At 43.8% G+C, this 26,911-nt stretch overlaps 1 protein-coding gene across 3 annotated transcripts; it reads left to right on the top strand.

Moving 5' to 3' along the window:
* The first annotated feature begins 104 nt into the window (after window positions 1-104).
* On the top strand, window positions 105-26,318 carry LOC110497811 (exocyst complex component 3-like protein 4). 3 transcript variants are annotated; one of them, XM_021574193.2, is made up of 17 exons: window positions 105-325; window positions 6,191-6,350; window positions 14,438-14,778; window positions 15,284-15,328; window positions 15,882-16,091; window positions 18,977-19,105; window positions 19,308-19,514; window positions 19,783-20,410; window positions 20,532-20,649; window positions 20,807-20,935; window positions 21,075-21,175; window positions 21,384-21,482; window positions 22,825-22,948; window positions 23,246-23,368; window positions 24,053-24,205; window positions 24,424-24,542; window positions 25,413-26,318. In XM_021574193.2, exons 3-17 carry the CDS (start codon window positions 14,454-14,456, stop codon window positions 25,633-25,635), a joined length of 2,733 nt encoding a protein of 910 aa, XP_021429868.2. In that variant the 5' UTR covers window positions 105-325; window positions 6,191-6,350; window positions 14,438-14,453; the 3' UTR covers window positions 25,636-26,318. The 3 variants fall into 3 exon arrangements, with proteins under 3 accessions (XP_021429868.2, XP_021429867.2, XP_021429869.2); XM_021574192.2 differs by having other exon boundaries at window positions 106-325; window positions 15,284-15,412; XM_021574194.2 differs by lacking the exons at window positions 105-325; window positions 6,191-6,350; window positions 14,438-14,778; window positions 15,284-15,328; window positions 15,882-16,091 and adding an exon at window positions 18,137-18,860.
* Window positions 26,319-26,911: the final 593 nt, after the last annotated feature.

Here is a 26,911-nt window from a genome sequence, read left to right on the forward strand (position 1 = left end):
CGATGGTGACATGTGTGCGTAATGATGGGCCGCCTGCCACCCTCGTGCGCCAGAGAGGGGAAGCGGGAGCAGGTGTGACAAAGCCTTGTACTCCCTCCATTTCAAACACACTACTCTATAATCTCATTCATTTGGGGGCTTCACTGCCCAAGTAGTGAAGGGAGCACAAGAACGTCACCCCAGCTTGTCTTCCCAAGACACAGTGCACACCGGATCAACTGTGGAGTCCTGGCCGACTAGACTGGGAGAGGAAGACACTGCAAGATTAGTACAGAGGATTTTAGTCAACAATCTAAGCAGCGCTGTTAATTCGAGCATAGAAAAGGTAAACAATTCAATCACATCTAACAATGTTTCTCTGTATATGAATATTCTAAAGGAAACAGTGATTGGTACATGTTTTGCAAGCACTGTACATGCGCCTGGACTGGCTCCCTTTCCACTGTCCCTCCTTTTGGACTTCAGTTACCATACCAGTTAAGGGCTGAGTCCAGCCGTGTCCTGGATTGGCTGATTCCCTGGCATACAAATGACTGCAGAGCTCCACACACACACACACACACACACACACACACAACAGTAGCACAGTACCTCTCAAAGTAAAGCAGAAATGCCTTTCAAATTTTCCACACTGCCCACTCACTCACACCTGTATGCAATTCGGTCTAATTGGTCTTTGGTGTCTTCTATAGGTCCACTACTGTGTGGGAATAGTAGGTGTCAGCCAGGCAAAGACTCATCTTGGACTGGGCTTGGACACCACATTATACAAGTTTATTTTCTATTTTCAAGGGCAAAAATAAATGAAGGATCGCACTTTTCTAATAGAAATATAGCTATGGCTCTGGCAGCAAATAGCAAAACGGTACGATCAATAGCATGTCAGGGAACTGCTATCTTATACGGGACACCATACTTAACGGTTTCCCAAAGTCGGTCCTGCCATACAGGAAGGGATAATGTTTGCAAATTGTTATATTAGCAGAACACTGCTTCTACAGTATTATGTGAAGTATGGGTTATTCTACATGGAACTGACCCACTTGAAAGTTATAAAAACACTGTTTAGAATATCTACATAAGTTCAGCAATTCCACTCTTCTCATATTACTCTGCAGGCTACTGACAGATGACAAATTGTTATAAATTGGTCAGTAGCCTACAGAGTGGTATAAGAAGAGTACCATCTTCCAACTACCTGTAGTTATTGAACTCATGGGTCATGCACTCCACCCTTCCTGCCACCTGACTTCACCTCTCCATAATCTGTAATACATTACATAGATGGAAGGGACTTCATCACCCACTGGAGACTTGAAGAAAGAACCTCACCCAGAGAGCTGTGCATGTCTGTGTGTGGTTAGATAGACAATTAGAATGCCGTTCTGGTCAGGCAGCTGAAGTTGTACTCTACACACAACTTATTTTTATTTGCTAGGTAAGTGTAGGCATGCTGTCTTTATAAGCACATCAATATGATATTTACAGCATAAAATATTGTAACGTGAGCACACTCAATGTTTACTATATAAATGTATCTACAATCAAGATGGGCGATGTTTGTGCAATGTCCACATGTAGCTTACTGTTGTAGGGATATTAGATCTAACAACGGACAGACGAGACGAGACAAAACTAGCCAGTTATAGAATATTGTGTTGTAGGACAGCTGAGCTGACTCAAGACCGGGCATTCAACTTGCAGTTGATACCATTTCTACGGTAAGATGCATTTACATGACATGACGAAAGGTTGGAACTAAAGTGAAAGCTACTTTCATAGCAAGGTGTTATGAAACACATTCCAGACACTGGCTCTTGCTATCTTACCATAACTGATTTGACAGAGAAATATTAGGTAGATAAGATAGCTTAGCTTGGGGATAGCTGCAGCTGGCTAACTTTGCTATGGAGAGAATTTGAAGTTTTGAAGTTGAGGACTTCTCCCCTCCTGACTGACTTGCCATCTCAAGATGGTCAGCTTCTTCAGTTCTATGTGTAGGCTAAATCCTACGCTGACCTTGTGTTTAGCCAAGCTGTAAGCTAGCTAACGTAATGGGAACCAGGTGTGTACAATCAAGACAAAACAAATGGAAAAGGAAACGTAGATCGGTGGCAGCTAGAAAGCCGGTGACGACGACCGCCGAACGCCGCCCGAACAAGGAGAGGCACCAACTTCGGCGGAAGTCGTGACAATGGCACAGAGATTGGTGGAATTAAACAGACAAATTTGTTGCAGAATTATTATCTACTGCCTGGGTTTTTAATGAGCAGATAGATACGAAATGTCCCATAGCTCCACGATATAGACAGCTCTGGGTGTGAGTCGGTGTAAGTGTAAAGGGTGCGTGTTGGTGGCAGGGAAGTCAGGCGCAGGAGAACGATTCCCTCTCCCTTCTACGTTCTCGAAGCCGCCCATCAATCTGGATGATTAAGTCTATGAGAAATCAATGTCCATGGGCAGCGAGCTCATCTTTGATCACCTCCAATGATCCGTGAAGGAACATGTCGAACAATGCTTCCGGGTTCCAGGCACTCTCAGCTCACAACCTGCAAAAATCCACAGCGTAGTCTGCCACATTTCGGGAGTCTTGACGTAGCTGGAGCAGGTTACGAGCAGCCTCTCTCCCAGACAACAGAGAATCAAACACCTTCTGAACTTCCTCCATAAACTCCTCCAGACTGAGGCAGACAGCAGACTGTTGCTCCCACACCTCCGTAGCCCAGGCGAGTGCCCTCCCGGACATCAGCGTTATGATGTATGCTATACTTGAGCAGTTCGAGGGGAACGAAGAAGGCTGCAGCTTGAAAATGAGGGAGCACTGGAGAGAAGGTCCCCGGCATGTTCCGAAATCGGGAATCTCCAGCGTAGCGGTCCGGAGGAGATAAGCTGGGTTCTTGGGATACTGGGGTGGGCTGGGAGATTACGGGTGTGACCTGCTGCCCAGTGGGGAATCCGCGGAATTGCTCCAGCAATGTATCGAACACCTGGTCATGGCTTTCTGCCAGGGATGGAGGCCCTCCATAAGACATTGCAGTAACTCCTTGTGTTTTCCAATGGTAGCTCCTTGCAGAAAGACAGCATTGTGGAGCTGGTCTGAGTCTGCTGGGTCAGTCATGTCCAGTTTGTACTATCAGAACTCAGGATAAGACTCAGATGCAGACAGCTAGAATTACAGATGTTTGTTGACCCAAACAGGGGGCAGGCAAAAGACCGGTCAAAGGCAGGCAGAGGTCCGTAATCCAGGGCAGAGTCAGTAAGGTACAGAACAGCAAGCAGGCTTGGTGTCAGGACAGGCAGAGGTTTGTAAACGCGTCAGAGTCAAGCAGGTACAGAATGGCAGGCAGGCTCGGGGTCAGGGCAGACAGAATGGTCAGAACCGGGGGAAACTAGGAAACAGAACTTGAGAAAGCAGTGAGATGGGAAAACACGCTGGTAAGACCTGATAAGACAAGCACAAAGACAGGTGAAACAGATCAGGGTGTGACAATTGTTAGACATCGGGGATCCTATGGGGAGGAGTGAGGAATTTGGGGCCGAGGTCAGGTCAGATGAAGTGAGGAAGAACAGATATCACTAGAGATCTGTCTAGCAACAGAGATGTATTGGCTGTTCAAAGATGCAAGGAGGATGCGCAGCATAGGAGAAAGGGTTAAATACCAGTACTTGTGTGAATATGTTCCTTGTCTGTTCAGCTGCTTGAGCCTTTACGTGAATAAACTTGGTTTGAGCTTTTATAGTTGTCCATCAGTTTTTACCCTGTTATTTAGAACCTAACAATGTATTCCCTTCAGCTCCTAGTGAAGAAAATGGCCTCTGGTGCATCTCCAGCACACTCTGTTCTGGGAAGTTTTCTTGACCTCATTCCAGGTTCCTGCCTTCTTCATCGCTTCCTCATTTGTCCTTCTCCATGGCTTCTTTGGCAATGTAGACAGAATGACAGATTGAAAAGCGTTTTACTTATCCTGACAGGTGAATCACACATTTTTATTTTACAATAAATTACTTCACTAAGTGGTGATCAAAATGAAGTGTAGAACTTTAACTCAGGGAACCTAAAACTGTAACAGGCGATTCAGGTTTCACAGTGTCAACAGATGAAAGCATTAATGTCATACAACACTGTAAAGACCTCCTCTGACAGAGAGCACTGACTAAACTATTTAAAGCTCTTACACTATGTATACAAAAGTATGTGGACAACCCTTCAAATTGCTGGATTCGGCTATTTCAGCCACACACGTTGCTGACCTGTATAAAAACTGTAAATGCTGTTATTGTGGAGTTGAAATGTCTAGGAGGCACAACGGCTCAGCTGCAAAGTGATAGGCCACACAAGCTCACAGAATGGGACCGCCAAGTGCTGAAGCATGTAGCGCATAGAAATCGTCTGTCCTCGGTAGCAACACTTACTGCTGAGTTCCAAACTGCCTCTGGAAGCAACGTCAGCACAAGAACTGTTCCTTTGGGAGTTTCATGAAATAGGTTTCCATGGCCGAGCAGCTGCATACAAGCCTAAGAAAACCATGTGCAATGCCAAGCATCGGCTGGAGTGGTGTAAAGCTCGCCGCTATTGGACTCCGTAGGAATGGAAATGCGTTCTTCGGCGAGACTGATGAGTGAAGGGCGTTTTCCAGCAGTAGGTTCGACGCCGAACGCCTGAGCTGGACAGGAGGGGGAGCCAAAGCGAAGGCTGGTGTGACACCCATCCTCTCCAACTAAGGTTTCACCAACCTCCTGTGACCTCCAAACCTCTATTCTACCACTGTCTGCAGGAAGTAATCTTCTCTCATCCTCTCTCCCTGCCTCCTCATGAAAATCTCCCACCAGGCTTTTGAATAACTGCTGTGGTACCCAGAGGCACTCCTCTGGTAGAGGAGATGGAGTAGTACGTGGAAGATAAGATGTCAGAGGAAGTGTTGTCAGAGCTCTGCATCAGCCATCAAAGCTGCATTGGCATGACACAGCAAGTATAGCCAAATCATCACACTAACTAATCATATGATACCTTGTGGTCATGCCCAAACCCCAAGCCCTTGACCTGTAGTCCAGTAACACATTGTCTCCAAAATGTAATCCAAGGGACATCTGGTCTGTGGGCACACAACTCTCTCACGCATGTAGGTCTATACACAGACACAAACATGAACATAACAATGCTCACATATGCACACACATTCACATACACACACAGCTGAGTGATGACATTGTTTGTCCACGGACACACAGTTAATTAATTCCACATCTTGGCCGGATATATAATGTACAGAGGAGTTCTTATATCCTGACATGTCCTTGACTGTAGGAGAGACTGTTGCCCACACAATATACTATTTTTCAGACTACTCATCCATATGGGAGAGTGACTATTATATAAAGCCTATAATAATTTACGATATGAAACTGTTGATATGGAGACGGTTGTCTTCCAAACCATTGAATAGGTTATACACCACCCTATTGGAGAAAATACTATGGCTACACAATACTTTGGCTACAAAAATAGGTGCTATCTAGAACCTAAGGATTTTTCAGCTGTCCCCATAGCACCCTTTTTGGTTCTAGGTAGAACTAGTTTGGGTTCCATGTAGAACCCTTTCCACGGAGGCTTCAACATGAAACCCAAAAGGGTTCTACCTGGAACAATTAAGGGTTCTACCTGGAACCAGAAAGGGTTATCCTATGGGGACAGACAAACAACCCTTTTTTTATGTTTATGTGTGTGTTTGTCTTCATGCATTTTGTAATTTTGTGTATTGTATATTTTAAGTGCTTGATGTGTTTATGCAGGGCTCATCTGTAAAAGAGACCATAGTCTCAGTATGACTTCACCATCAAAATATGTTAGCAGGTGCTATGGCAGGTGCAATCAATGCAGTAAATGCCAAACAAGCACACAATAACCAACCATTCAAAAATAATCAAAAAGTTGTTTTTCTGAGCAGTTATTTGTTATTTACAGATAGACCTGTAGCGTATCTAGTCACGGTAGAACTCCACTTGGTGATATCTCAAAACTAAGCCTGTATGAAAGTTCAGTCTGGTTTAAAAGCATCGTCGTTCGATATCGTGTGTAATTGTTTTGCCACGGATTTAGGCCACGGATTTAGGCCTAGCTTCAACAAATATTAATGGTAATGTAATGATTAACTTTCTAACAATATTTAATCTTTGCTTCTGTCATGCGCAGGTTGTCTCGAGCCCGCATTTTTTCTGCGATATTGTTGGTTACACAAGACTTCTGTAGCTACCTGTCACTACTGGTCGAGGTGAACATGAAAGTGAAAGCAGTGAAATCCCCAGATTGTTAGGCCTAGTCACCGCTCCAGACAGTAAAAGGTGTTGCTCAGGTGAGTGAGGCTATATTCTTTTGACATTTGAAAGGGTTTATGCTTATGAGAAAAATGTATGTGTATGTCTGTAATGCTTACCCCTATAGAAAATAAGAGCAGAGGATTCTGCTGAGGCAGATTGTTTTTACAGACTAGGTTTCATGCAAATTGGGGCATTTGTCATACAATTCAACTCTTTAGCCTCTGCATGCTAAGTATTGCTTCGAAAATGGTGACGAATGTACTATAGGGCTATGCAGAGGCATACTTCAATAGATACCATGCGTGTCTTTCCATTTTTACAGGCAAGTTTTGACATGTCACTGCAGCTATCAACAAATAAGCTGTCTCTCTCATGGAAACTTAAAGTGGGGAGGATGTTTATTCATCAACAGTGTTGGGGAGTAGTGAACTACTGTACATTTAAACTAGTAATGTAATTACATTTTGCAGTAGCTTGGCGGTAGTTGTACTAAATTCATATCTTGATAGTGTTTTCAGTAGGATCTTGCTAGTGTTTTGTACATTTTTGCCATGTAGTGATAACTACTGGAACTACACTACTTTTATTTGCAAAAATAATAATAAAATATGGGTGAAGTAGGCAAGAATGTCCTTTCTTTTTCATCATCAAACTTGCCTAATTCTCACTTGAAACACCTTTTTGTGTGTGCCTAATTCTCACTTTTGTTTTTAATAGGCATAATTACACATTCTGTTAACATCTGACTCAAGAGTGAACTGTTCTTGCAATTCGTAGTCTATGACATTTCATATTTAGATATGGTAATTTTTCACAAAGTAGTTTGGATGTAGTTAACTACTTTTTCTAAGTAACTTAATTTAAGTAAGCTGTATTTTTCTTAAGGGTAGCTTTGGACACTCTTACTGACAGTTGTGGCTGTTTCGCTTGATGTATTGTTGTCTCTACCTTCTTGCCCTTTGTGCTCTTGTCTGTGCCCAATGATGTTTGTACCATGTTTTGCGCTGCTGCCATGTTGTGTTGCTACCATGTTGTTGTCATGTTGTGTTGCTACCATGCTATGTTTTCATGGCAGATGATTACAAGGGCTGCTTTATATAATTTCATTATTATTTATTTTTCCATATTTTCTCATTGTTTCTGTGATCAGAAAAAAAAAACTTGTGGATGGGTCCTCCCGAGTGGCGCAGCGGTCTAAGACACTGTATCGCAGTGCAAGCTGCGTTGCTGCAGATGCTGGTTCGATACCCGTCTGTGTCGCAGCTGGCCACGACCGGGAAACCAATGAGGCGTCACACAATTGGCCCAGAGTCGTTCGGTTTAGGGGGGGTTTGGCTGGCCCGGATGTCCTTGTCCCTTCGCGCTATTGCGACTCCTGTGGTGGGCCAAGCGCATGCACGCTGACATGTCGCCAAGTTTACAATGTTTCCTTCGACACATTGGTTCGGCTGGCTTTCGGGTTAAGCTTGCATTGTGTCAAGAAGCAGTGCTGCTTGGCGGGGTTGTGTTTTGGAGGACGCACGGCTCTCGACCTTCGCCTCTCCGGAGGCCGTATGGGATTTTCAGCGATAGGACAAGACTATAACTACCAATTGGATATGACGAAAAGGGGTAAAATTACTAAATTGGGTAATTTTGTATACATTTATTTACATTTGCATTGGGCCGCTCCTGGGGGAATTCTGGTAAGATGCCGGCAAAATCAACTGAATTCCGGTAGAGTAGATGGAAATGGCCGATTCTGGGCAGTCATTCATTTTGATTCCGGGCCGATTCTGACACCCGATTCCGGGCCGATTCAATCAGTTCCGGGCCCCGGAAGAGGGCCGCTTTTGGGCCAGTTCGTCATTGCTAGCTGGGAAGAATTTGTTCATAACTGACTTTCCTAGTTAAATAAAGGTTAAATAAAATAAGAAAGCTTTAGTGTAGCTTAACTTCTTCCAGTGTGAAGTAATTGGTAGCTTGGTAAACTATATTTTCAGAGTAGCTTCCCCAACACTGAAAATGAATTAGGGGGTAGCCTTGGTTAAATGACCACACTCGTACCTTAAAAAGTGAACTTAGAAAAGCTGAACATAAATGGAAGGCCTGCAAACTTCAAGTATTCTATGAGATAATGAAGGATCTGATGAGAAACGACAATGTTGCGGTTAAAGATGCAAGAGCGAAAGTTGTTTTCGAGCAATTGGTGGCTTATTTGAGTATGAACAACTTCAGTCAGGTTTCCGCTGATTTCACAATAGGGAAACTGCTTTATTGAAAGTCAGTAATGTTAGGTTCTAATTATTAGAGTAAGAACAACACGGACACTGAAAGCTTAAACCAAGTTTTTTTCTTCCCAAAGGATTGAACAGCTGAATCGACAAAACATGTTTACAATAGTGGTGATATACAGTGCCTTGCGAAAGTATTCGGCCCCCTTGAACTTTGCGACCTTTTGCCACATTTCAGGCTTCAAACATAAAGATATAAAACTGTATTTTTTTGTGAAGAATCAACAACAAGTGGGACACAAACATGAAGTGGAACGACATTAATGGATATTTAAAACTTTTTTAACAAATCAAAAACTGAAAAATTGGGCGTGCAAAATTATTCAGCCCCCTTAAGTTAATACTTTGTAGCGCCACCTTTTGCTGCGATTACAGCTGTAAGTCGCTTGGAGTATGTCTCTATCAGTTTTGCACATCGAGAGATTTTTTTCCCATTCCTCCTTGCAAAACAGCTCAAGCTCAGTGAGGTTGGATGGAGAGCATTTGTGAACAGCAGTTTTCAGTTCTTTCCACATATTCTCGATTGGATTCAGGTCTGGACTTTGACTTGGCCATTCTAACACCTGGATATGTTTATTTTTGAACCATTCCATTGTAGATTTTGCTTTATGTTTTGGATCATTGTCTTGTTGGAAGACAAATCTCCGTCCCAGTCTCAGGTCTTTTGCAGACTCCATCAGGTTTTCTTCCAGAATGGTCCTGTATTTGGCTTCATCCATCTTCCCATCAATTTTAACCATCTTCCCTGTCCCTGCTGAAGAAAAGCAGGCCCAAACCATGATGCTGCCACCACCATGTTTAAAAGTGGGGATGATGTGTTCAGGGTGATGAGCTGTGTTGCTTTTACGCCAAACATAACGTTTTGCATTGTTGCCAAAAAGTTCAATTTTGGTTTCATCTGACCAGAGCACCTTCTTCCACATGTTTGGTGTGTCTCCCAGGTGGCTTGTGGCAAACTTTAAACAACACTTTTTATGGATATCTTTAAGAAATGGCTTTCTTCTTGCCACTCTTCCATAAAGGCCAGATTTGTGCAATATACGACTGATTGTTGTCCTATGAACAGAGTCTCCCACCTCAGCTGTATATCTCTGCAGTTCATCCAGAGTGATCATGGGCCTCTTGGCTGCATCTCTGATCAGTCTTCTCCTTGTATGAGCTGAAAGTTTAGAGGGACGGCCAGGTCTTGGTAGATTTGCAGTGGTCTGATACTCCTTCCATTTCAATATTATCGCTTGCACAGTGCTCCTTGGGATGTTTAAAGCTTGGGAAATATGTTTGTATCCAAATCTATACAAAACAACAAAACTAACGTGAAGCTAATACGAGTGCTGACATGCAACTACACATAGACAATAACACACAGATAAACCAAGGAATATGGCTACGTAAATATGGTTCCCAATCGCACATAAACAGCTGCCCCTGATTGAGAACCAATCCAGGCAACCATAGACATATAAACACCTAGACTAGAAAAACCCCTAGACATACAAAAAACCCTAGACAACACAAAAACCCACATACCACCCTCGTCACCCCCTGACCTAACCAAAATAATAAAGAAAACGACGATAACTAAGGTCAGGGCATTACAGTACCCCCCCAAAGGTGCGGACTCCCGGGCCGCAAACCTAAACCTATATGGGAGGGTCTGGGTGGGCATCTAACCTTGGTGGCGGCTTAGGTTCTGGACGCCGCCCCCTTCTTTACACTGAGGGCTGGGGCCCGTCGCGGGAGACCCCGGTCTGTGGCCCGTCGCGGGAGACCCCGGTCTGTGGCCCGTCGCGGGAGGCCCCGGTCTGTGGCCCGTCGCGGGAGGCCCTGGTCTGTGGCCCGTCGCGGGAGGCCCCGGTCTGTGGCCCGTCGCCGGAGGCCCCGGTCTGTGGCCCGTCGCCGGAGGCCCCGGTCTGTGGCCCGTCGCCGGAGGCCCCGGTCTGTGGCCCGTCGCCGGAGGCCCCGGTCTGTGGCCCGTCGCCAGACGCTCTGGACTGGCGAGGTTCACTGTAGGCCTGGTGCGTGGTGCCGGCGCTGGGGACACGCACCTCAGTGCGAGGAGCAGGAACAGGGAGTACTGGACCCTGGAGGCGCACTGGAGGCCTGGTGCGTGGTGCTGGAACTGGTGGTACCGGGCTGGGGACACGCACCTCAGGGTGAGTGCGGGGAGGAGGAACAGGACGCACTGGACTCTGGAGGCGCACAGGAAGCCTGGTGCGTGGTGTTGGCACTGGTGACACACACCTCAAGGCGAGTGGGGGGAGCAGGCACAGGAAGTACTGGACTGTGGAGGTGTACTGGAGGTCTGGAGTGTAGAGCTGACACAACCCGTCCTGGCTGGATGTTTATTTTCGCCCTGCAAATGCAGGGCACTGGTACAGGACGCACTGGGCTGTGCAGACTCACCGGAGACACAGTACGCAGATCCGGCGCAGGATATCCTGGTCCAAGGAGGTATACTGGAGACCAGGAGCACTGAGCCGGCACTCTCCTTCCTGGCTGGATGCCCATTCTAGCCCGGCCAATGCGAGGAGCTGGAATAGAATGCACTGGGTTAGAATAGCGCACTGGAGACACCGTGTGCATTTCTGCATAACACAGTGTCTGACCAGTTACACGCTCCCCACGGTAAGCACGAGGAGTTGGCTCAGGTCTCCTACCTGACTCAGCCAATCTCCTCGTGTGCCTCCCCCCATTTTTTTTATTGTGGCTGCCTCTCAGCGTCCGTGCTAGTCGTGTACCCTCATATCGTCACCGTTCCTCCTGTGCTTTCTCCACCTGCTTCCATGGCAGGGTCTTGTCCCCTGCCATTACCTCCTCCCAGGGTCCAGGATGTCCTCCACTCCTCTTTCTCCCGTGTCCACGATGTCCACTCCTCTTTGGCACACTGCTTGGTCCTTTTTTGGTGGGTTATTCTGTCACGTTCGTCATATAGAGGAGACCAAGGCGCAGCGTGATATGAATACATCTTATTTTAATAAACGAAGAACACTTAACAAACTATACAAAACATCAAAACAACCGTGAAGCTAATACAACGAGTGCTGACATGCAACTACACATAGACAATAACACACAGATAAACCAAGGAATATGGCTACCTAAATATGGTTCCCAATCAGAGACAACGATAAACAGCTGCCTCTGATTGAGAACCAATCCAGGCAACCATAGACATATAAACACCTAGACTAGAAAAACTCCTAGACAATACAAAAACCCACATACCACCCTCGTCACACCCTGACCTAACCAAAATAATAAAGAAAACAACGATAACTAAGGTCAGGGCGTGACACTGGCTACCAATCACTTTTAGAATAGATTTTTCACTTGTATTAATCATGTTTAAGGCTCAGTTTAGCACTATCCTGTATCTCAGATATTTGATCTCTTTACGAGTGGGGACGCAGCCTGAGATCCTCTAGCAAAGCACTGTTGACCATTCCAAGTCTAAAATTGCCATTAGAGCGCCTAGACTTTGGAATGGTCAGGTTTGCAGATTCAGTGCCCATTTTTAAATCCCTACTGAAGACAGACTTTTATAAAAAATACATTCTTAGCAGTGACTTGTGAATTGTTTGTCCCTGGCCTAGCGACATATTAGAATATAATACTCCCTACATAGTTTTAAAAAAAACATTAAAAAACAACATATGGAACAGCGGGGACTGTGAAGCAACACAAACATTGGCACAGACACACACACACACACGTTGACATATGCACTATAAATACACATGGATTTAGTAGTGTAGATACGTGGTAGTGGTGGAGGAGGGGACTGAGGGCACACAGTGTTTTGTGAAATCTGTGAATGTATTGTAATGTTTTTAAATTGTATAAACTGCCTTAATTTTGCTGGACCCCAGGAAGAGTCTGCTGCTTTGGCAGCAACTAATGGGGATCCATAATAAATAGAAATACAAACTCGTCAGTCCATTCTCTTTCGGAAAAATTAAGGCTATTCAATACGAGAAATTATACGAGATCTTCAGTTTCTTGGCAACGCTGTGTACTACTCCCTTCACAGAACAGCGCAAATTGCCTCTAACCAGATTAGAAAGAGGAGTGTGAGGCTCCGGTGCACAACTGAGCAAGAGGACAAGTACATTAGTGTCTAGTTTGAGAAACAGATGCCTCACAAGGCCAGCATCCCGGAGTTGCCTCTTCACTGTTGACGTTGAGACTGGTGTTTTGCGGGTACTATTTATTGAAGCTGCCATTTGAGGACTTGTGAGGCGTCTGTTTCTCAAACTAGACACTCCAATGTACTTATCCTCTTGCTCAGTTATGCACCGGGGCCTCCCACTCCTCTTTCTATTCTGGCTAGAGCCAGTTTGCGCTGTTCTGTGAAGGGAGTAGTACACATTGTTGTACGAGATCTTCAGTTTCTTGGCAAGTTCTCACATGGAATAGCCTTCATTTCTCAGAACAAGAATAGACTGACGAGTTTCAGAAGAAAGTTCCTTGTTTCTGGCCATTTTGAGCCTGTAATCGAACCCACAAATGCTGATGCTCCAGATACTCAACTAGTCTAAAGAAGGCCAGTTTTATTGCTTCTTTAATCAGAACAACAGTTTTCAGCTGTGCTAACATAATTTCAAAAGGGTTTTCTAATGATCAATTATCTTTTTTAAATTATAAACTTGGATTAGCTAACACAACGTGCCATTGGAACACAGGAGTGATGGTTGCTGATAATGGGCCTCGGTACGCCTATGTAGATATTCCATATAAAATCAGCCATTTCCAGCTACAGTAGTCTTTTACAACATTAACAATGTCTACACTGTATTTCTGATTAATTTGATGTTATTTTAATGGACAAAAAAAATTGCTTTTCTTTCAAAGACAAGGACCCCAAACTTTTGAAAAATTGTGTATGTCACTCCCTTTGGTTCTTTCCCTAGGCATTATTGTTTCTGTTCCTGTGACTCTGTTTGTGTTCCATGTCTGTACACTGCTTGTGTTTCTTGTTTTGTTCCATGTTTGTTTATTTATTAAATTATTCACTCCCTGTATTTGCTTCCCGACTCCTCCCAGCGTACACGTTAGAGAGTAACACCTCACCAAAGTGGAGCATCAGGGATTTACATTTTTTTTTGTGAGTATGGGTGACGTTGGGTTCGGGTGCCGCAACCAGGGATGCCTCAGCTGGCTCGACCGGTTTCCATGCCTCAGCCGTTTCATCAGGTTTACAAGACGGGGTTGGCTCGGCAGTCTCCAACTCCTCAGCCAGGTCGGCAGGCTCCCGCGCCTCAGAAGAAGCAACCGGCCCGCTCCTTGTCCTCGGGACCGTCCTTCTGGTCAGCGTCCTGCGGCTAGAGCCGCGCATCGGGGAGGGGGTACTGTCACATACACTCCCTCTCCGGCATTCGAGGTCGTCAGGCTGCTCATTATTACGCACACCTGTCACCGCCATTACGCGCATCAGTGCCTCATCAGACTCACCTAGACTCACTCACCTGCCTGATTACCTTCCCTATATATGTCACTCCCTTTGGTTCTTTCCCGAGGCGTTATTGTTCCTGTTCCTCTGTTTGTGGTCCATGTTTGTACACTGCTCAGGTTTCTTTTTTTGTTCCACGTTCATTTATTAATTAAATTATTCACTCCCTGTCATTGCTTCCCGACTCCCAGTGTACACGTTATACTGTCCCTGTCCCTCTTACCTTCAAGAGAAAATAGCATGTTTTCTGTAAACAGAAGCTGTTCCTGCTGACTGCTGAGACAGTCACCAAAAGCTACAGGCACTTTTAACAACACATTCCACAGACACCGCCTTACCTGACTCAAGAGATTTATTTTTTAGAGACATTTTTCATCTTTCCCCTACATTTTTATTTTAGTAACCAGGGACATTCAATGGCAAGCGGTGATCAGATGGCAGAGATTGTGGAACCTGGGGACATGGAGGAGGTCAATGAAGCTCAGGGTCTAGAAGACGGATCCTCCCTCAAATCCACCATGGAGAGGAATGGGAAGACCCAACCCGACGGCCCGGTGAAGGAGAAGAAACTGGGGATGATGAAGCAATTCAGGGAGAGCATGAAGCGGGTTGGAGAGAGGAGTCTTCTGGCCTCAAACAGCAAAGGGTCAAAGGACAGACCCTATTCAGACCAGGGGGGGGACAGTATTGACCCTGAAGTGACATCTCTGACCCATCAGCTGCCGCCCACTCACTCACCAAGTAAGTTTTACTCGGGTTTATCCCTCTGTCAAATTAAGTGAGTTATGAAATATCCTCTTTAGTCAAGAAATGGCTTCCCAAGGTCATGGGAAGAGGAAGTCTCAGGAGACATAGAATGACAGTATAAATTACAGGAAGGACTCTCCTATGCACTGTATTGGGGACTTGTATTTATTTATTTTCAGCCTGACATAGGCCAGACTGAGCAGGGGGTTTTCCTCATTACTCAATAACTTACATTCCTATCTTAATCAGAAAACAGCTCCCAACCAAGCAGGATATACACTAACATATCTAACCTTCGTACAATAACAAATCTGACAGAAGCTGCTTAACCAGTTGCCAACGTAGTATCTTTTTCTGTTTGTGCGTGTGTGTGACTGTACGACTTTCCGTTTGTTCGCACACAGACAAACAGTCAGCACACCCACTATTACACTGAAAAAGTAGTTACATTTCTACTGGTATTCATTGTCAAAGAGATCAGCAACTCTCTCTCTCTCAGGTTTGAGTGCTGGGTCTCCTGTGGCCTCTCCCCTGAAGAGTCCAGGTGAGTTTTTTCAAAGGAAGGAGGGAGAAGAGAGTGCAGAAGATTCACCACCATCCCAGAAAAAACACTCCAGAACACACTCCGGTACACTGCTGTTAACCCAACCGACCAGAACTTGTTCTTGTCAATGGTTGTTTTTAAAGGCTATTTGCACTAGGCATAGATGCTGTTCAAAGACAAGCACAAATACATCTCTTTCACAGAGAGAATTCTAGAGAGCTTTGTTGGGATACCCTTCTGTAATACAGGCGTTCCTAAACTTTTACTGCACATGACCCCAAATTGACACCAGAAAATGCAGAGGACCCCATTTGGGAAAATGATAATCCCCTAGTTAACGCTGTATGTTCATATTTACAACATTTTAGGTCCCGCAGGCTGTTCCAACACATAATAATGACATGACAGTGCGTTCCAATAGTGTAAAAGGTCCTTAGTTGACACTAGAAGGTTGTATTCGTATATCTATTTGAAGATAAATGTTACTATTTTGTTTGATAAGATTAAGTTTGGGAACCACTGTCAATCTGTTTTCTATATTGGCCATCTATAGACCCATCAACCATTGGGGACTCTCTTCTGAAGAAGGGGGCTTCCATTCGACGGAGTTTGCGACTTGTGGGGAATAAGAAGGACAAGACCCTCAAACAGGAGCCGCTCCAGTCTGTCACTGAGGTCACAGTGGAGGAGAAGAGGGAGAAGAAGAAAGAAGAGATCAATGAGTCATTATTACTCCCAGAGATACCCCTCATACCCCCCTCAGGTAAGGCTCTGTCTGTCTCTCTCTCTTTCAATATCAAAGTCAAAGAGATCACCCAGCTAGAACATTTGGTTACTTGGAAGTTGTGGGAATGTATGATTTTCCATTGATTCTTCAAAAAAAAGCGATACGTTTCCTAACCGGTAAAACTTTTTTTTTTATGTTCTGAGAACGGAAGTGATTATTTCGACTGTTCTTGGAATGTACATTTTTAGGGTGTAGGAAGGTTATTAGAACATTTTACAATGGTTCCCTGAAAGTTTTCCTGGGAGGTTTTTATTAACGTTCCGAGAACATAAATTATAGGTTATTTGAAAGGAATTCTAACTTTTTGGGCTACCCAACCAAATTCACATAGAAACGTGAGTTATAGATCTGTCATTCTCATTGAAAGCAAGTCTACGAAGTGGTAGATCTGTTCTATGTGCACTATTTCTATGCTGCCCTTAAATTTCATTTTTGTCTTTTCCTTTTGTACACCAGCTGAAAATGTAAATGCAAGATTTTCTAGGGATTTAGATGGTATAATGATTCTCTACACTATACTTGCTTGTTTTGTCACATTAACTGAAAGTAGGTAAACTATTATACAGTGGGGCAAAAAAGTATTTAGTCAGCCCCCAATTGTGCCATTTCTCCCACTTAAAAAGATGAGCGAGGCCTGTGAGAGAAAAAATCCAGAAAATCACATTGTAGGATTTTTAATGAATTTATTTGCAAATTATGGTGGAAAATAAGTATTTGGTCAATAACAAAAGTTTATCTCAATACTTTGTTATATACCCTTTGTTGGCAATGACAGAGGTCAAATGTTTTCTGTAAGTCTTTTACACACACTGTTGCTGGTATTTTGGCCCATTCCTCCATGCAGATCTCCTCTAGAGCAGTGATGTTTTGGGGCTGTTGCTGGGCAACACGGACTTTCAACTCCCTCCAAAGATTTTCTATGGGGTTGAGATCTGGAGACTGGCTAGGCCACTCCAGGACCTTGAAATGCTTCTTAGGAAGCCACTTCTTCGTTGCCCGGGCGGTGTGTTTGGGATCATTGTCATGCTGAAAGACCCAGCCACGTTTAATTTTCAATGCCCTTGCTGAAGGAAGGAGGTTTTCACTCAAAATCTCATGATACATGGTCCTGGTCCCTTTGCAGAATAACAGCCCCAAAGCATGATGTTTCCACCCCCATGCTTCACAGTAGGTATGGTGTTCTTTGGATGCAACTCAGCATTCTTTGTCCTCCAAACACGACGAGTTGAGTTTTTACCAAAAAGTTCAATTTTGGTTTCATCTGACCATATGACATTCTCCCAATCTTCTTCTGGATCATCCAAATGCTCTCTAGCAAACTTCAAACGGGCCTGGACATGTACTGGCTTAAGCAGGGGGACACGTCTGGCACTGCAGGATTTGAGTCCCTGGCGGCGTAGTGTGTTACTGATGGTAGGCTTTGTTACTTTGGTCCCAGCTCTCTGCAGGTCATTGACTAGGTCCCCCCGTGTGGTTCTGGGATTTTTGCTCACCGTTCTTGTGATCATTTTGACCCCACGGGGTGAGATCTTGCGTGGAGCCCCAGATCGAGGGAGATTATCAGTGGTCTTGTATGTCTTCCATTTCCTAATAATTGCTCCCACAGTTGATTTCTTCAAACCAAGCTGCTTACCTATTGCAGATTCAGTCTTCCCAGCCTGGTGCAGGTCTACAATTTTGTTTCTGGTGGCTCTTTGGTCTTGGCCATAGTGGAGTTTGGAGTGTGACTGTTTGAGGTTGTGGACAGGTGTCTTTTATACTGATAACAAGTTCAAACAGGTGCCATTAATACAGGTAACGAGTGGAGGACAGAGGAGCCTCTTAAAGAAGAAGTTACAGGTCTGTGAGAGCCAGAAATCCTGCTTGTTTGTAGGTGACCAAATACTTATTTTCCACCATAATTTGCAAATAAATTCATTAAAAATCCTACAATGTAATTTTCTGGATTTCTTTTCTTCTCATTTTGTCTGTCATAGTTGAAGTGTACCTATGATGAAAAATACAGGCCTCTCTCATCTTTTTAAGTGCGAGAACTTGCACAATTGGTGGCTGACTAAATACTTTTTTGCCCCACTGTAATTTTTGCCAGAAAATGGCAGTGAAATCTGCATAGTGCACCTTTAGAAATTGTTCTGAGAACATGTTTCAGTAATACTGTTAATAGTACTGCTAGCTTACTTTGGGTTAACTGTTTTGAACTCCAAGCACAGTTGGGACACACAGAAATTCATTTTCTTCTGCATTAATCATGCAAAAACATTTCTTATTTATTGTGGCATGGCGTCAGTGAGATTCTAACCTCTGATCTTCTGTCTTCTATCCAAGGAATTAGTCCTCTGCGCCACCAGGATGGGGCTAGCGTGTCATTTTTTTAAACTCATATAAAACTGTTCATTTTACTCTGTTCAAACAGACCCCATTTTAAAGGAAACGAGCACTCATTAAGATCAGGTGTGGCCAATTAGTGGAACACTTAAGCACACTTAACAAGATAGAGGATAGAGAGAGTTTTGTTGAAGCTGAGAGTGGAATGTAAATGTTTTTAAGTAGCGTTCTTTGAACGTTACTAGTGTTTTCTTGTGGTTTTATGGAAAGTTTTGTTAATGTTCTGAGAACATGATTTTAAGTAGAACCATGTAGGAACCTGTAGGAAACGTTATGCTGAAATTCCTACCTAAGAAACATATGGTTCTCAGAACGTTATGTGCTACCTGGCTATCCTGCATCCTTCCCAGATCATTGTGGGTAGGTTGTATGTAAAATAACCATAGGACAACCACGCTCTCACCAAGCTCTAAGAAACATATGATTCTCCTGGCATTAGGTGCTAGCTGGGCAGCAACTCTCTCTCTCTCACTCAGGTTTGACTGCTGGGTCTCCTGTGGGCTCTCCCCTGAAGAGTCCGGTTGGGTTCTTCCAAATAAAGGAGGGAGGAGAGATTGCAGAAGATTCACCACCATCCCAGAAAAAACACTCCAGAACACACTCAGGTACACCACTGTTTACCCAACCAACCATAACTTGTTTTTGTCAATGGATGTTTTTAGAGGCTGTTTGCAGTAGGCATAAATGCTGTTCAAAGATGAGCACAAATACTTATTTTTGACTGACAGAATTCTAGTGAGCTCCGTTGCGATATCCTGAGTCTTTTTAAGGTCTTCATAATCTGATCTCTGTATTGGCCATCTATAGACCCATCAACCATTGGGGACTCTCTTCTGAAGAAGGGGGCTTCCATTCGACGGAGTTTTCGACTTGTGGGGAATAAGAAGACCCTCAAACAGGAGCAGCTCCAGTCTGTCACTGAGATCACAGTGGAGGAGAAGAGAGCGGGGGAGGAGAGCGTAGAGATCAAAGAGTCATACATACTCCCAGAGATACCCCTCACACCCCTCTCAGGTGAGGCTCACCCCCCCCCCCCCTCTCTCTCTCTCACTCCCCCTCTTTCTCACTCACACTCTCTTTCTCTCTCACTTTGATTTGTCTCGTCCATCTTTCTTTGTTTTAGCAACAGAGATCACAAGAGATCTTATCTGTGATGTAAATCACTACGCTTGTGTGTGCAGTATGTGTGTATTGGGTAACACAGCCTGAACCTCCACAGACGGATAATAAAGTCGTCTCTCTATGCACTAAGGCCTTCACTCTGTCTGCTCTTGATTTCCAGTGATGCAGATCAACGAGCTGATTAAGACTGAGGTGCTGGAGGAGGCCCACTTGAACCTCCTCTCCCTACGGCAGGAGTTCCAGCGGGAGAGGGATGAGTGCACGGAGGAGGCCTCCCCCATGGAGCTGGCAAAGAAGGAGAAGGACCTGAGCATCCTTTACAGAGCCATGCAGGAAAAGGTGAAGGAGATAGTGCGCAACTCCAACAGCCTTCCCTCCCTCAACAAGGAGCTCCTGATGCATGTGGCCCGCGTCATCCAGGAGGAAGAGAAGAGGGAGGCAGAGCCTGGGGGCATGGTTGGGCTAGGGGACTGGCGGGGTGCCTGGAGGGAGGCTGTGAGCGAGGGGGTCGAGGCAACGTTGAAGAGAGTTCCTCTGGACAGGCCCGAGCAGAATGCCTCCTGGCTGGCTATCCACCTGGGTCTGCTGGGCAAGGCCATCGTAGAAAACTTGGAGAAGGTGAAGAGAGAGCTGCAGGGCTCTTACCCACCCAGCTTCAACGTGTTCAGCACCTACATGAGCTGTTACCATGGTGCTGTCAGCCAGCACCTGAACACGCTTCAGCAGCAGGTGACAGATCTGAAGGACTACTACGCCCTGCTGGACTGGATCATCAATCGCTATGAGAGGTGAGGAAGACTAAAAGTCATTGTCTTGACTAAGAATTACAGTGTATATAAACAAAATGTTTTCTAAGACTCAAAATGGTGAGTATTATTGTATCTGAGAGACACCATCCCTGTTGAACAGTGAGAAGATAATGGGCAGTCCTTCATTGAGACCAGAGATGGAGGCTGAGAAAACAGGCCTCTCATTGGAGGAGGGCTTCCTGGACCAGCTCAAGGGGAAATACTGCATGCGGGCTAAGGTAAGGGATCGAACACTCCTAAGAGACAGATGGAAAGATGTTTAGGAGGAATTCAGATTGAAAGCAGGTACACTAGAAGAGTTCACAAAACCTTTTGTTATATTTTGCTCATCAGTCCTTTAGCCTTTTATTATTTTGCTTTCCATGTCTTTTCCAGGAGGACATGAGAGCTTCGCTGGATAAAATATTAGAGCTTGAAAATGAGGACATTTGGATAAAGAAACAGGCACCAGAGACCGATGATGAACACTTCTTGAACTCTGACATACACATGGATATTTGGACGGTATTGTTTTGTCATGATTTCACGTTGCAATACTGTCATATCTCCATTAGAGGGCAACATTGCCTACTTAGTTACATTTTGATTGTAGTGACAGGCTACAACTTTGTAAGAGTTGAAACTGATGTTGCTTTCTTTGTAGAATGTTAAGAGCAATGCTGTTAACTCCAAGAGGATTGATGTGAACCTGGAGATGAGAGTAGTCTGTTCCTGCCTAGAAGAGTTACAGCAGTTTCCCAAACGGTATGCTCTGCAACAGACCTGCAACAGCATTTCGCTACACTCGCAATAACATCTGCTAATCATGTGTATGTGACCAATAAAATGTTATTTGAGTCTGCTTTTTCTATCTCTATCCTAACCATTATTCACTGGAAAAACAAAACCGGGCCTTCTCATTTGCTTGTTAATAACCCCATGCCTTATATATGTTTTCTCACCATCTCCATAGATTTGAGACTAAATTAAGGTACTGCTGTAACAGTGTGGAAAACCCTTCACTTTGGGCTGACTATCAGATAACCTACATCAACAGCTTTACAGCTCTTATGTAAGTCTTGACTCCTCTTCACTACATCCGGTAAACAACACTACCCCCGAATGCGGAAGAGACATTTCAGTTGAATACATACATTCAGTTGGACAAATGATTAGGTATCCCCCTTTCCCTTTCCGCCACCCACAATGTAGACTAGAATGTCCTGGACAACAGTTGCTAGGCAGTCAGTTCAGCTTGCCAGACACTTTGGGGTACATTCACCAAAGGAAGGTGTGAATAAACTAAACATTTGACTGCTGCCTAAAAGGTTGACCTAAGAACAGAAGTCTTGGATCAGAAGAACAGTGTCCGTAACATACTATCTCAGTGATTTGATGCACATTTTTTGTTTGCAACCATATTTTAGTGGTATAATGTCATGCATTTAGGTACAAGTTTAACTTCACTATGTCTGATTTGAAGTTGCCACTTATGCAACAGAAGTGTGATGGAAAACTGGGACAATTTGAACAACTATAAGAGAGCAGTTATTTCATGTGCATTTTCTGTGGAACCAAAATAAGGTAATTTACCCTGCCTGCAAGATGCTGTTCAAGATAAACATAAAAAATACACAAGTCATGTTGAATTATGGATAAATATGTACAGTATCTTACAAACCAACTCAAACATACTCAAACACACTAACATGCAGGCTCAGTGGCACACTATATCATATTATTGTACAAGTGAAAGTGTATTGAGCAAAGCTGTTTCCAGGTATTTCTGAAGTATATCACTGCCAGTCTAAAGAGAGAAACACCACGTGGTTTCGGGGAAACGAAGCTGCGCAAAATAACTGCCTAGGGGTTTAAGCTGTAGAAAGAGAAAGACCTCTCTCCATGCTCAAAGAGCTGGTAATGCCACTGAATCAATCCACAGCATGCCTATGTCAGTCAAAAAAGAGGAACATAGTATTAGAAATGGGCAGAAAAAGTCAGAATTCTCTCCTGCAGATTTAGTTATTCATGTTCAAGGAGACAGGACACTCAGATGGCCAGATATAACTTTATACTGTTTAGCCTTATTTTCTACTATTGGCATAATGTTTGTTTGGATAATCACATCACGCAGCTCTATCAAGACAGCATAGCCCTTCTTCCCCAGATTACCAAATCCATCTGTCACAAATGTTTCCAAACAGACTCTGAAAACCCCCCAGTTTCACAAGAAACATCACATAGTTTCACAAACAAAACATAATTCTGACAACCCCTGTTGAAACCCTCACGCCATTCCCCCTTCACCCCCCCCCCCCCCTTCCCCAATGTAGTGTTCTGATGAATTGAACATAGGTGTGTATGAATGACAACCTGACCTGATCTCTTTCATTTCCCTCTTTCTCTTCCTCCAGGGAGCATATGGAGGGCTACAGGGAGAGCTGCCCAACACAGGTGGACCATCTCAGCAGAGAGGTGGATGGCCTGGTCAATAGACTGGTCCAGAGCCTGGAGGACCAGTTTAAAAATGATGTCAGGGTAGGTTAGGGAGGGAAGTTTGATTGACCTTTGACCTTGTCCTCTGTTCTACAAATGCCCTGATAGCCTGAGTTGATCAGAGTGTGTTGAGGTGATTGAGATCTGTCTTTGCTACTTGTCTCGGGTGACCTGGAAGTTACTTAGTTTGGTAGCCTACTGATTTCCTCCTTGCACATGTTTTTGTAAAGGCTTTTAAACTAAGCTCTCAATTGCTCCTGCTGTCAATGTTATGGATGGGTGATCAAACAAAACATTTGTGAGGGAATGGGTGGGTTAATATGCGTCTGTTTCTTCCAGCCCTACCTCAGGAGAATGATGACGAGGAAGTGGCTCTCCACAGATGAGGACTTCCAACAGCTGTATAGCAGGACAGAGAAGCTGACCCATCGCTGTTTACAAATGAGACCTCCAAATGTACAGGTAAGGAATCGGGAAGTGCTGTTCATATTGTTTTAAATGAAGGTTATAACACTCAATTAAGCAAATACTCAGAATTTTACTTGGTGATATGGTGCTGCTAGTGATAGACAACATTAAGAGACAGAATACAGACACCGGAGTTTAAACAAAGTTCACATACATTATATAATACAACTAGGTAGAGTGAGCATAGAGCTATAAAATAATTAGCAGTTTTTTCAGCTGCCGCAAGTAGTACATCCGCTGGTGTTCCTTCTTGGTGACCATTGTGATGTCCTTCCACTTGCACTTGTGGGAGTTCAGGAATTCAGTGATCCAATGACAGATGGAGCTGGACACATTCAGCTGGGAGAGTTTGTCTTGTAGCAGTTCTGGGATGATGGTATTGAATGCAGAACTGGAGAGACCGTGTCCGGGCCAGCAGCCTCCCTGCTATTCTCTTTCCTAAAGAGTGTTGCTGGAAGGTGACCATGCATAGAATGGAAAATGGATTCAAGTAGCTTCTTGAGTTGATGTGGAAATGTCAGTGAACTGCCAGGAAAAGCAGTAAAAGGGAGAGGAGGATGGATGTCACTTAGTTGATTAGGATGATGTCAGTCATGTGAAAGAGAATGGAAACAGTGAAAACAGCAGACTTTAATTTCTCTTTTTTTTTTCTCTTGCCCCTGTGTTCCTCTGCATCAGACCTTTTTGAGCTGCTTGCACTACTACGTGGTGAAAGAGTATGTCTCCCAGCTGATGAAAAACAACTACTCCTGTAAGAACAGGAAGCATGACAAAGCTGCCACCAAGATGAGGGTGCAGTGGGATAAACTCAAGGATCTGTTTGAGGAAATGGTAGCTAACACTTCTTCAATTTACATTCACACACATTCCATGTTCATTCAACATTGTTTAAAATGTAGAATACTACAGTACATCGATTTGTTTCATCGTTATGTCTTTTGTGTTTTGAGGAATGTTACTTTGTATATTCAGAAAGGCTGTCATAAACAAATTACGCGTTATAACCATTCAAGACTACAAGAAACACACATACTTTCCTCTTCTATAAGACAACCCATGACTGGCTCCACCCAGTAGGAGACCACCTGAGTAACATCATTGGGGAAACAAACAAGAGGGACATAAAGAACCACCTGAAACTTTTAGTTGCTGACTACCCAGACATCAGGTAATACCATGCATCTTCCTGTGGTCACATCTTGTATCTGTTGATTTTGGTAATCAACAGAGTATACCGGTGTAATATGCACAGTATAAATTACAAAAAAAGAGCAAGTTAAAAAAACATCATGAATTCTACTCTGACTCTGTTATGGCCCTGTTGCTGTGAAGAGAGAACAGCAGTGGAAGATAAAGTAGGTCAGTGGTTAGCAGTGTTCATCAGACAGGGGAAGCATGTTGACTGTAGCAGATTGAGAGGGAGCAGAAAGCATTGTTCCTGAGAGCAGTAAATGCATGATGTACATAGGAGGGGCAAGACCCGCCTGAGTCTGGTGAGTGATACTTACCCACAAAGATTTCGAAAACAAATCAAATTTTGAACAACCCCCATATCCATTGGGTGAAATACCACAATGTGCCATAACAGCAGCAAGATTTGTGACAAGTTGCAACAAGAAAAGGGCAACCAGTGAAGCATTGTAAATACAACCCATATTTATGTTTATTTTCCCTTTTTGTAACACTGTCCATAATGACATTTGGAATGTCTTTATTGCTTTGGAATGTTTGTGAGTGTAATGTTTACTGTTCATTTTTTGTTTATTTCACTTTTGTTTATCTATTTCACTTGATTTGGCAATGTTTCCCATGTGAAAAAAGCCCATTGAATTGACTACAAAGCAGGGTTGACAGTGGGGGGGGGGGTGTTCGGGGTGTTCCCCGATGAGGCATGACCACTTGTATGTTGTGCTGTACTATCCCAGAACATTGTCCTGGTCTGGGTTTTTGTGAACCTCTCTGACATGTGATTTGTTGATTTTGAACTTTAGTAAACTACATGTCAAGATTCACTTAATTTTTTTGTCTCGGTCTGCAGTAAGAAGCACCTGTCGGCTGTGCTCTACTTCAGGGGCTTGATGCGGGGCAGGGAGAGACAGGCGATCCTGCAGCGTTTCACTGAGCTGAAGAGGGAACTGGGAACCGCAGGGAACATTGGAGATAATAGAAGAGCCCTCTTCAGTGATATGCAGGTCACCGTCACCAATACAGACCGTCTGGCTGACATTCCGTTCTTCTGCTTCCTCCTCCCAGACAGCTAATAAACGGACCTAGATACAGGAGCCTACGACAGAGATGATAACCAAACTGTCTGAGAAAAATAACATACTGTATCACAAGTAGGATCACCTCGCACAAATCAAACTGAGAATAATGATTCATGTAATCAAAGGGATGCTTTAAGACGCCTCGTTTGTTTCCTATCATGTATTGTTACTACAGCCCACTGTCGCAAAAAGAAGCTTAGGACACAAATAATAATGCTAAATGAAAGAACAGCTTTAATATAGCAGATTGTGTCTTCCCTCAATGTAATTGTCTGCATTTCCAATCCCCCATATCTTTATTTGTAAATATGTCTATTAATATATATTTTTTTTTTCCTTGATTATTTTCCCCTAACCCTACCATCCCTCCCCTAATTGGCATAAACTAATGGACAACAACACTTAGGCTTCTACTTCCAGATTATACATGCTATATACTTTTTACGGACACAGTATATTTTACAGTAGTTATCTTTTTGTTTTTAGTCCCATCCTTCAGCTCCACTCAACCCTTCCCATCGATCTCTGAACACCATCCAGTTTTGCCATATATTGAACACCATTTCATTTGCCATATTTTTGAACTGTGCTGTGATGTTTCACAAAACTTCTGAACCTTTCTATTCTCATAGATTCTACATATTGTAAATAAATAAATACAAATTTGTCTAAGAGTATTATTATAGTATTGATCGATTGACTATGACTTTTTGAATCACCCAGCAGTGCTATTTTGCAGAGGGGGACATAACTTGGCCGGAGGTCTCGGGGCCCTCCCATTTTGGGGGGCATCTAAAGCACATTTCCTGCATTTCTACACAATCTAATATGACCCATGACACTTCTAGCCGTCTCTCTTTAGAACAACAAAAAGTAAGCAAAAATGCCCGCAGTCATCAAGCTAGATAAGAGATTATTAAATATGTTTAAGTGATTGATAAGACTGAACTAGATCCATGATAATTCAATAATCAATGTTGTGTTGCACCTTTTAACCAATAGCCTAACAAATAAACAACGTTTAAAACTTTTGATTTTCTTTAAGACATCCTCTATATAAAATTTCAGGCAGACCACCCAGCCGACCCAAGCCGCCTACATGCCCGACCCCCACCAGTCTATTCAATAACTCAACTCTCCCCAACACAACATCCTTCCCATCTTTTTTTTGTCTCAAGGAAAAGCTTTGGAAAACAAAAGTTGAATGAAAACACACACACCTACACATAACAGTATACCCTCCATATAATTCATATCATAGGCCTAATAG

This window comes from Oncorhynchus mykiss, chromosome 19 (genome assembly GCF_013265735.2).
Source record: "Oncorhynchus mykiss isolate Arlee chromosome 19, USDA_OmykA_1.1, whole genome shotgun sequence".
Classification (NCBI taxonomy): domain Eukaryota; kingdom Metazoa; phylum Chordata; class Actinopteri; order Salmoniformes; family Salmonidae; genus Oncorhynchus; species Oncorhynchus mykiss.

Bases quoted from the DNA above. Each gene is read 5' to 3' on its own strand.
- LOC110497811 (XM_021574192.2), top strand. From the start codon at position 14,454: ATGGCAAGCGGTGATCAGATGGCAGAGATTGTGGAACCTGGGGACATG. The intron at 20,411-20,531 runs GTGAGGAAGACT...CCTGTTGAACAG, and splicing joins ATCATCAATCGCTATGAGAG to TGAGAAGATAATGGGCAGTC. The intron at 22,949-23,245 runs GTAGGTTAGGGA...TGTTTCTTCCAG, and splicing joins AGTTTAAAAATGATGTCAGG to CCCTACCTCAGGAGAATGAT.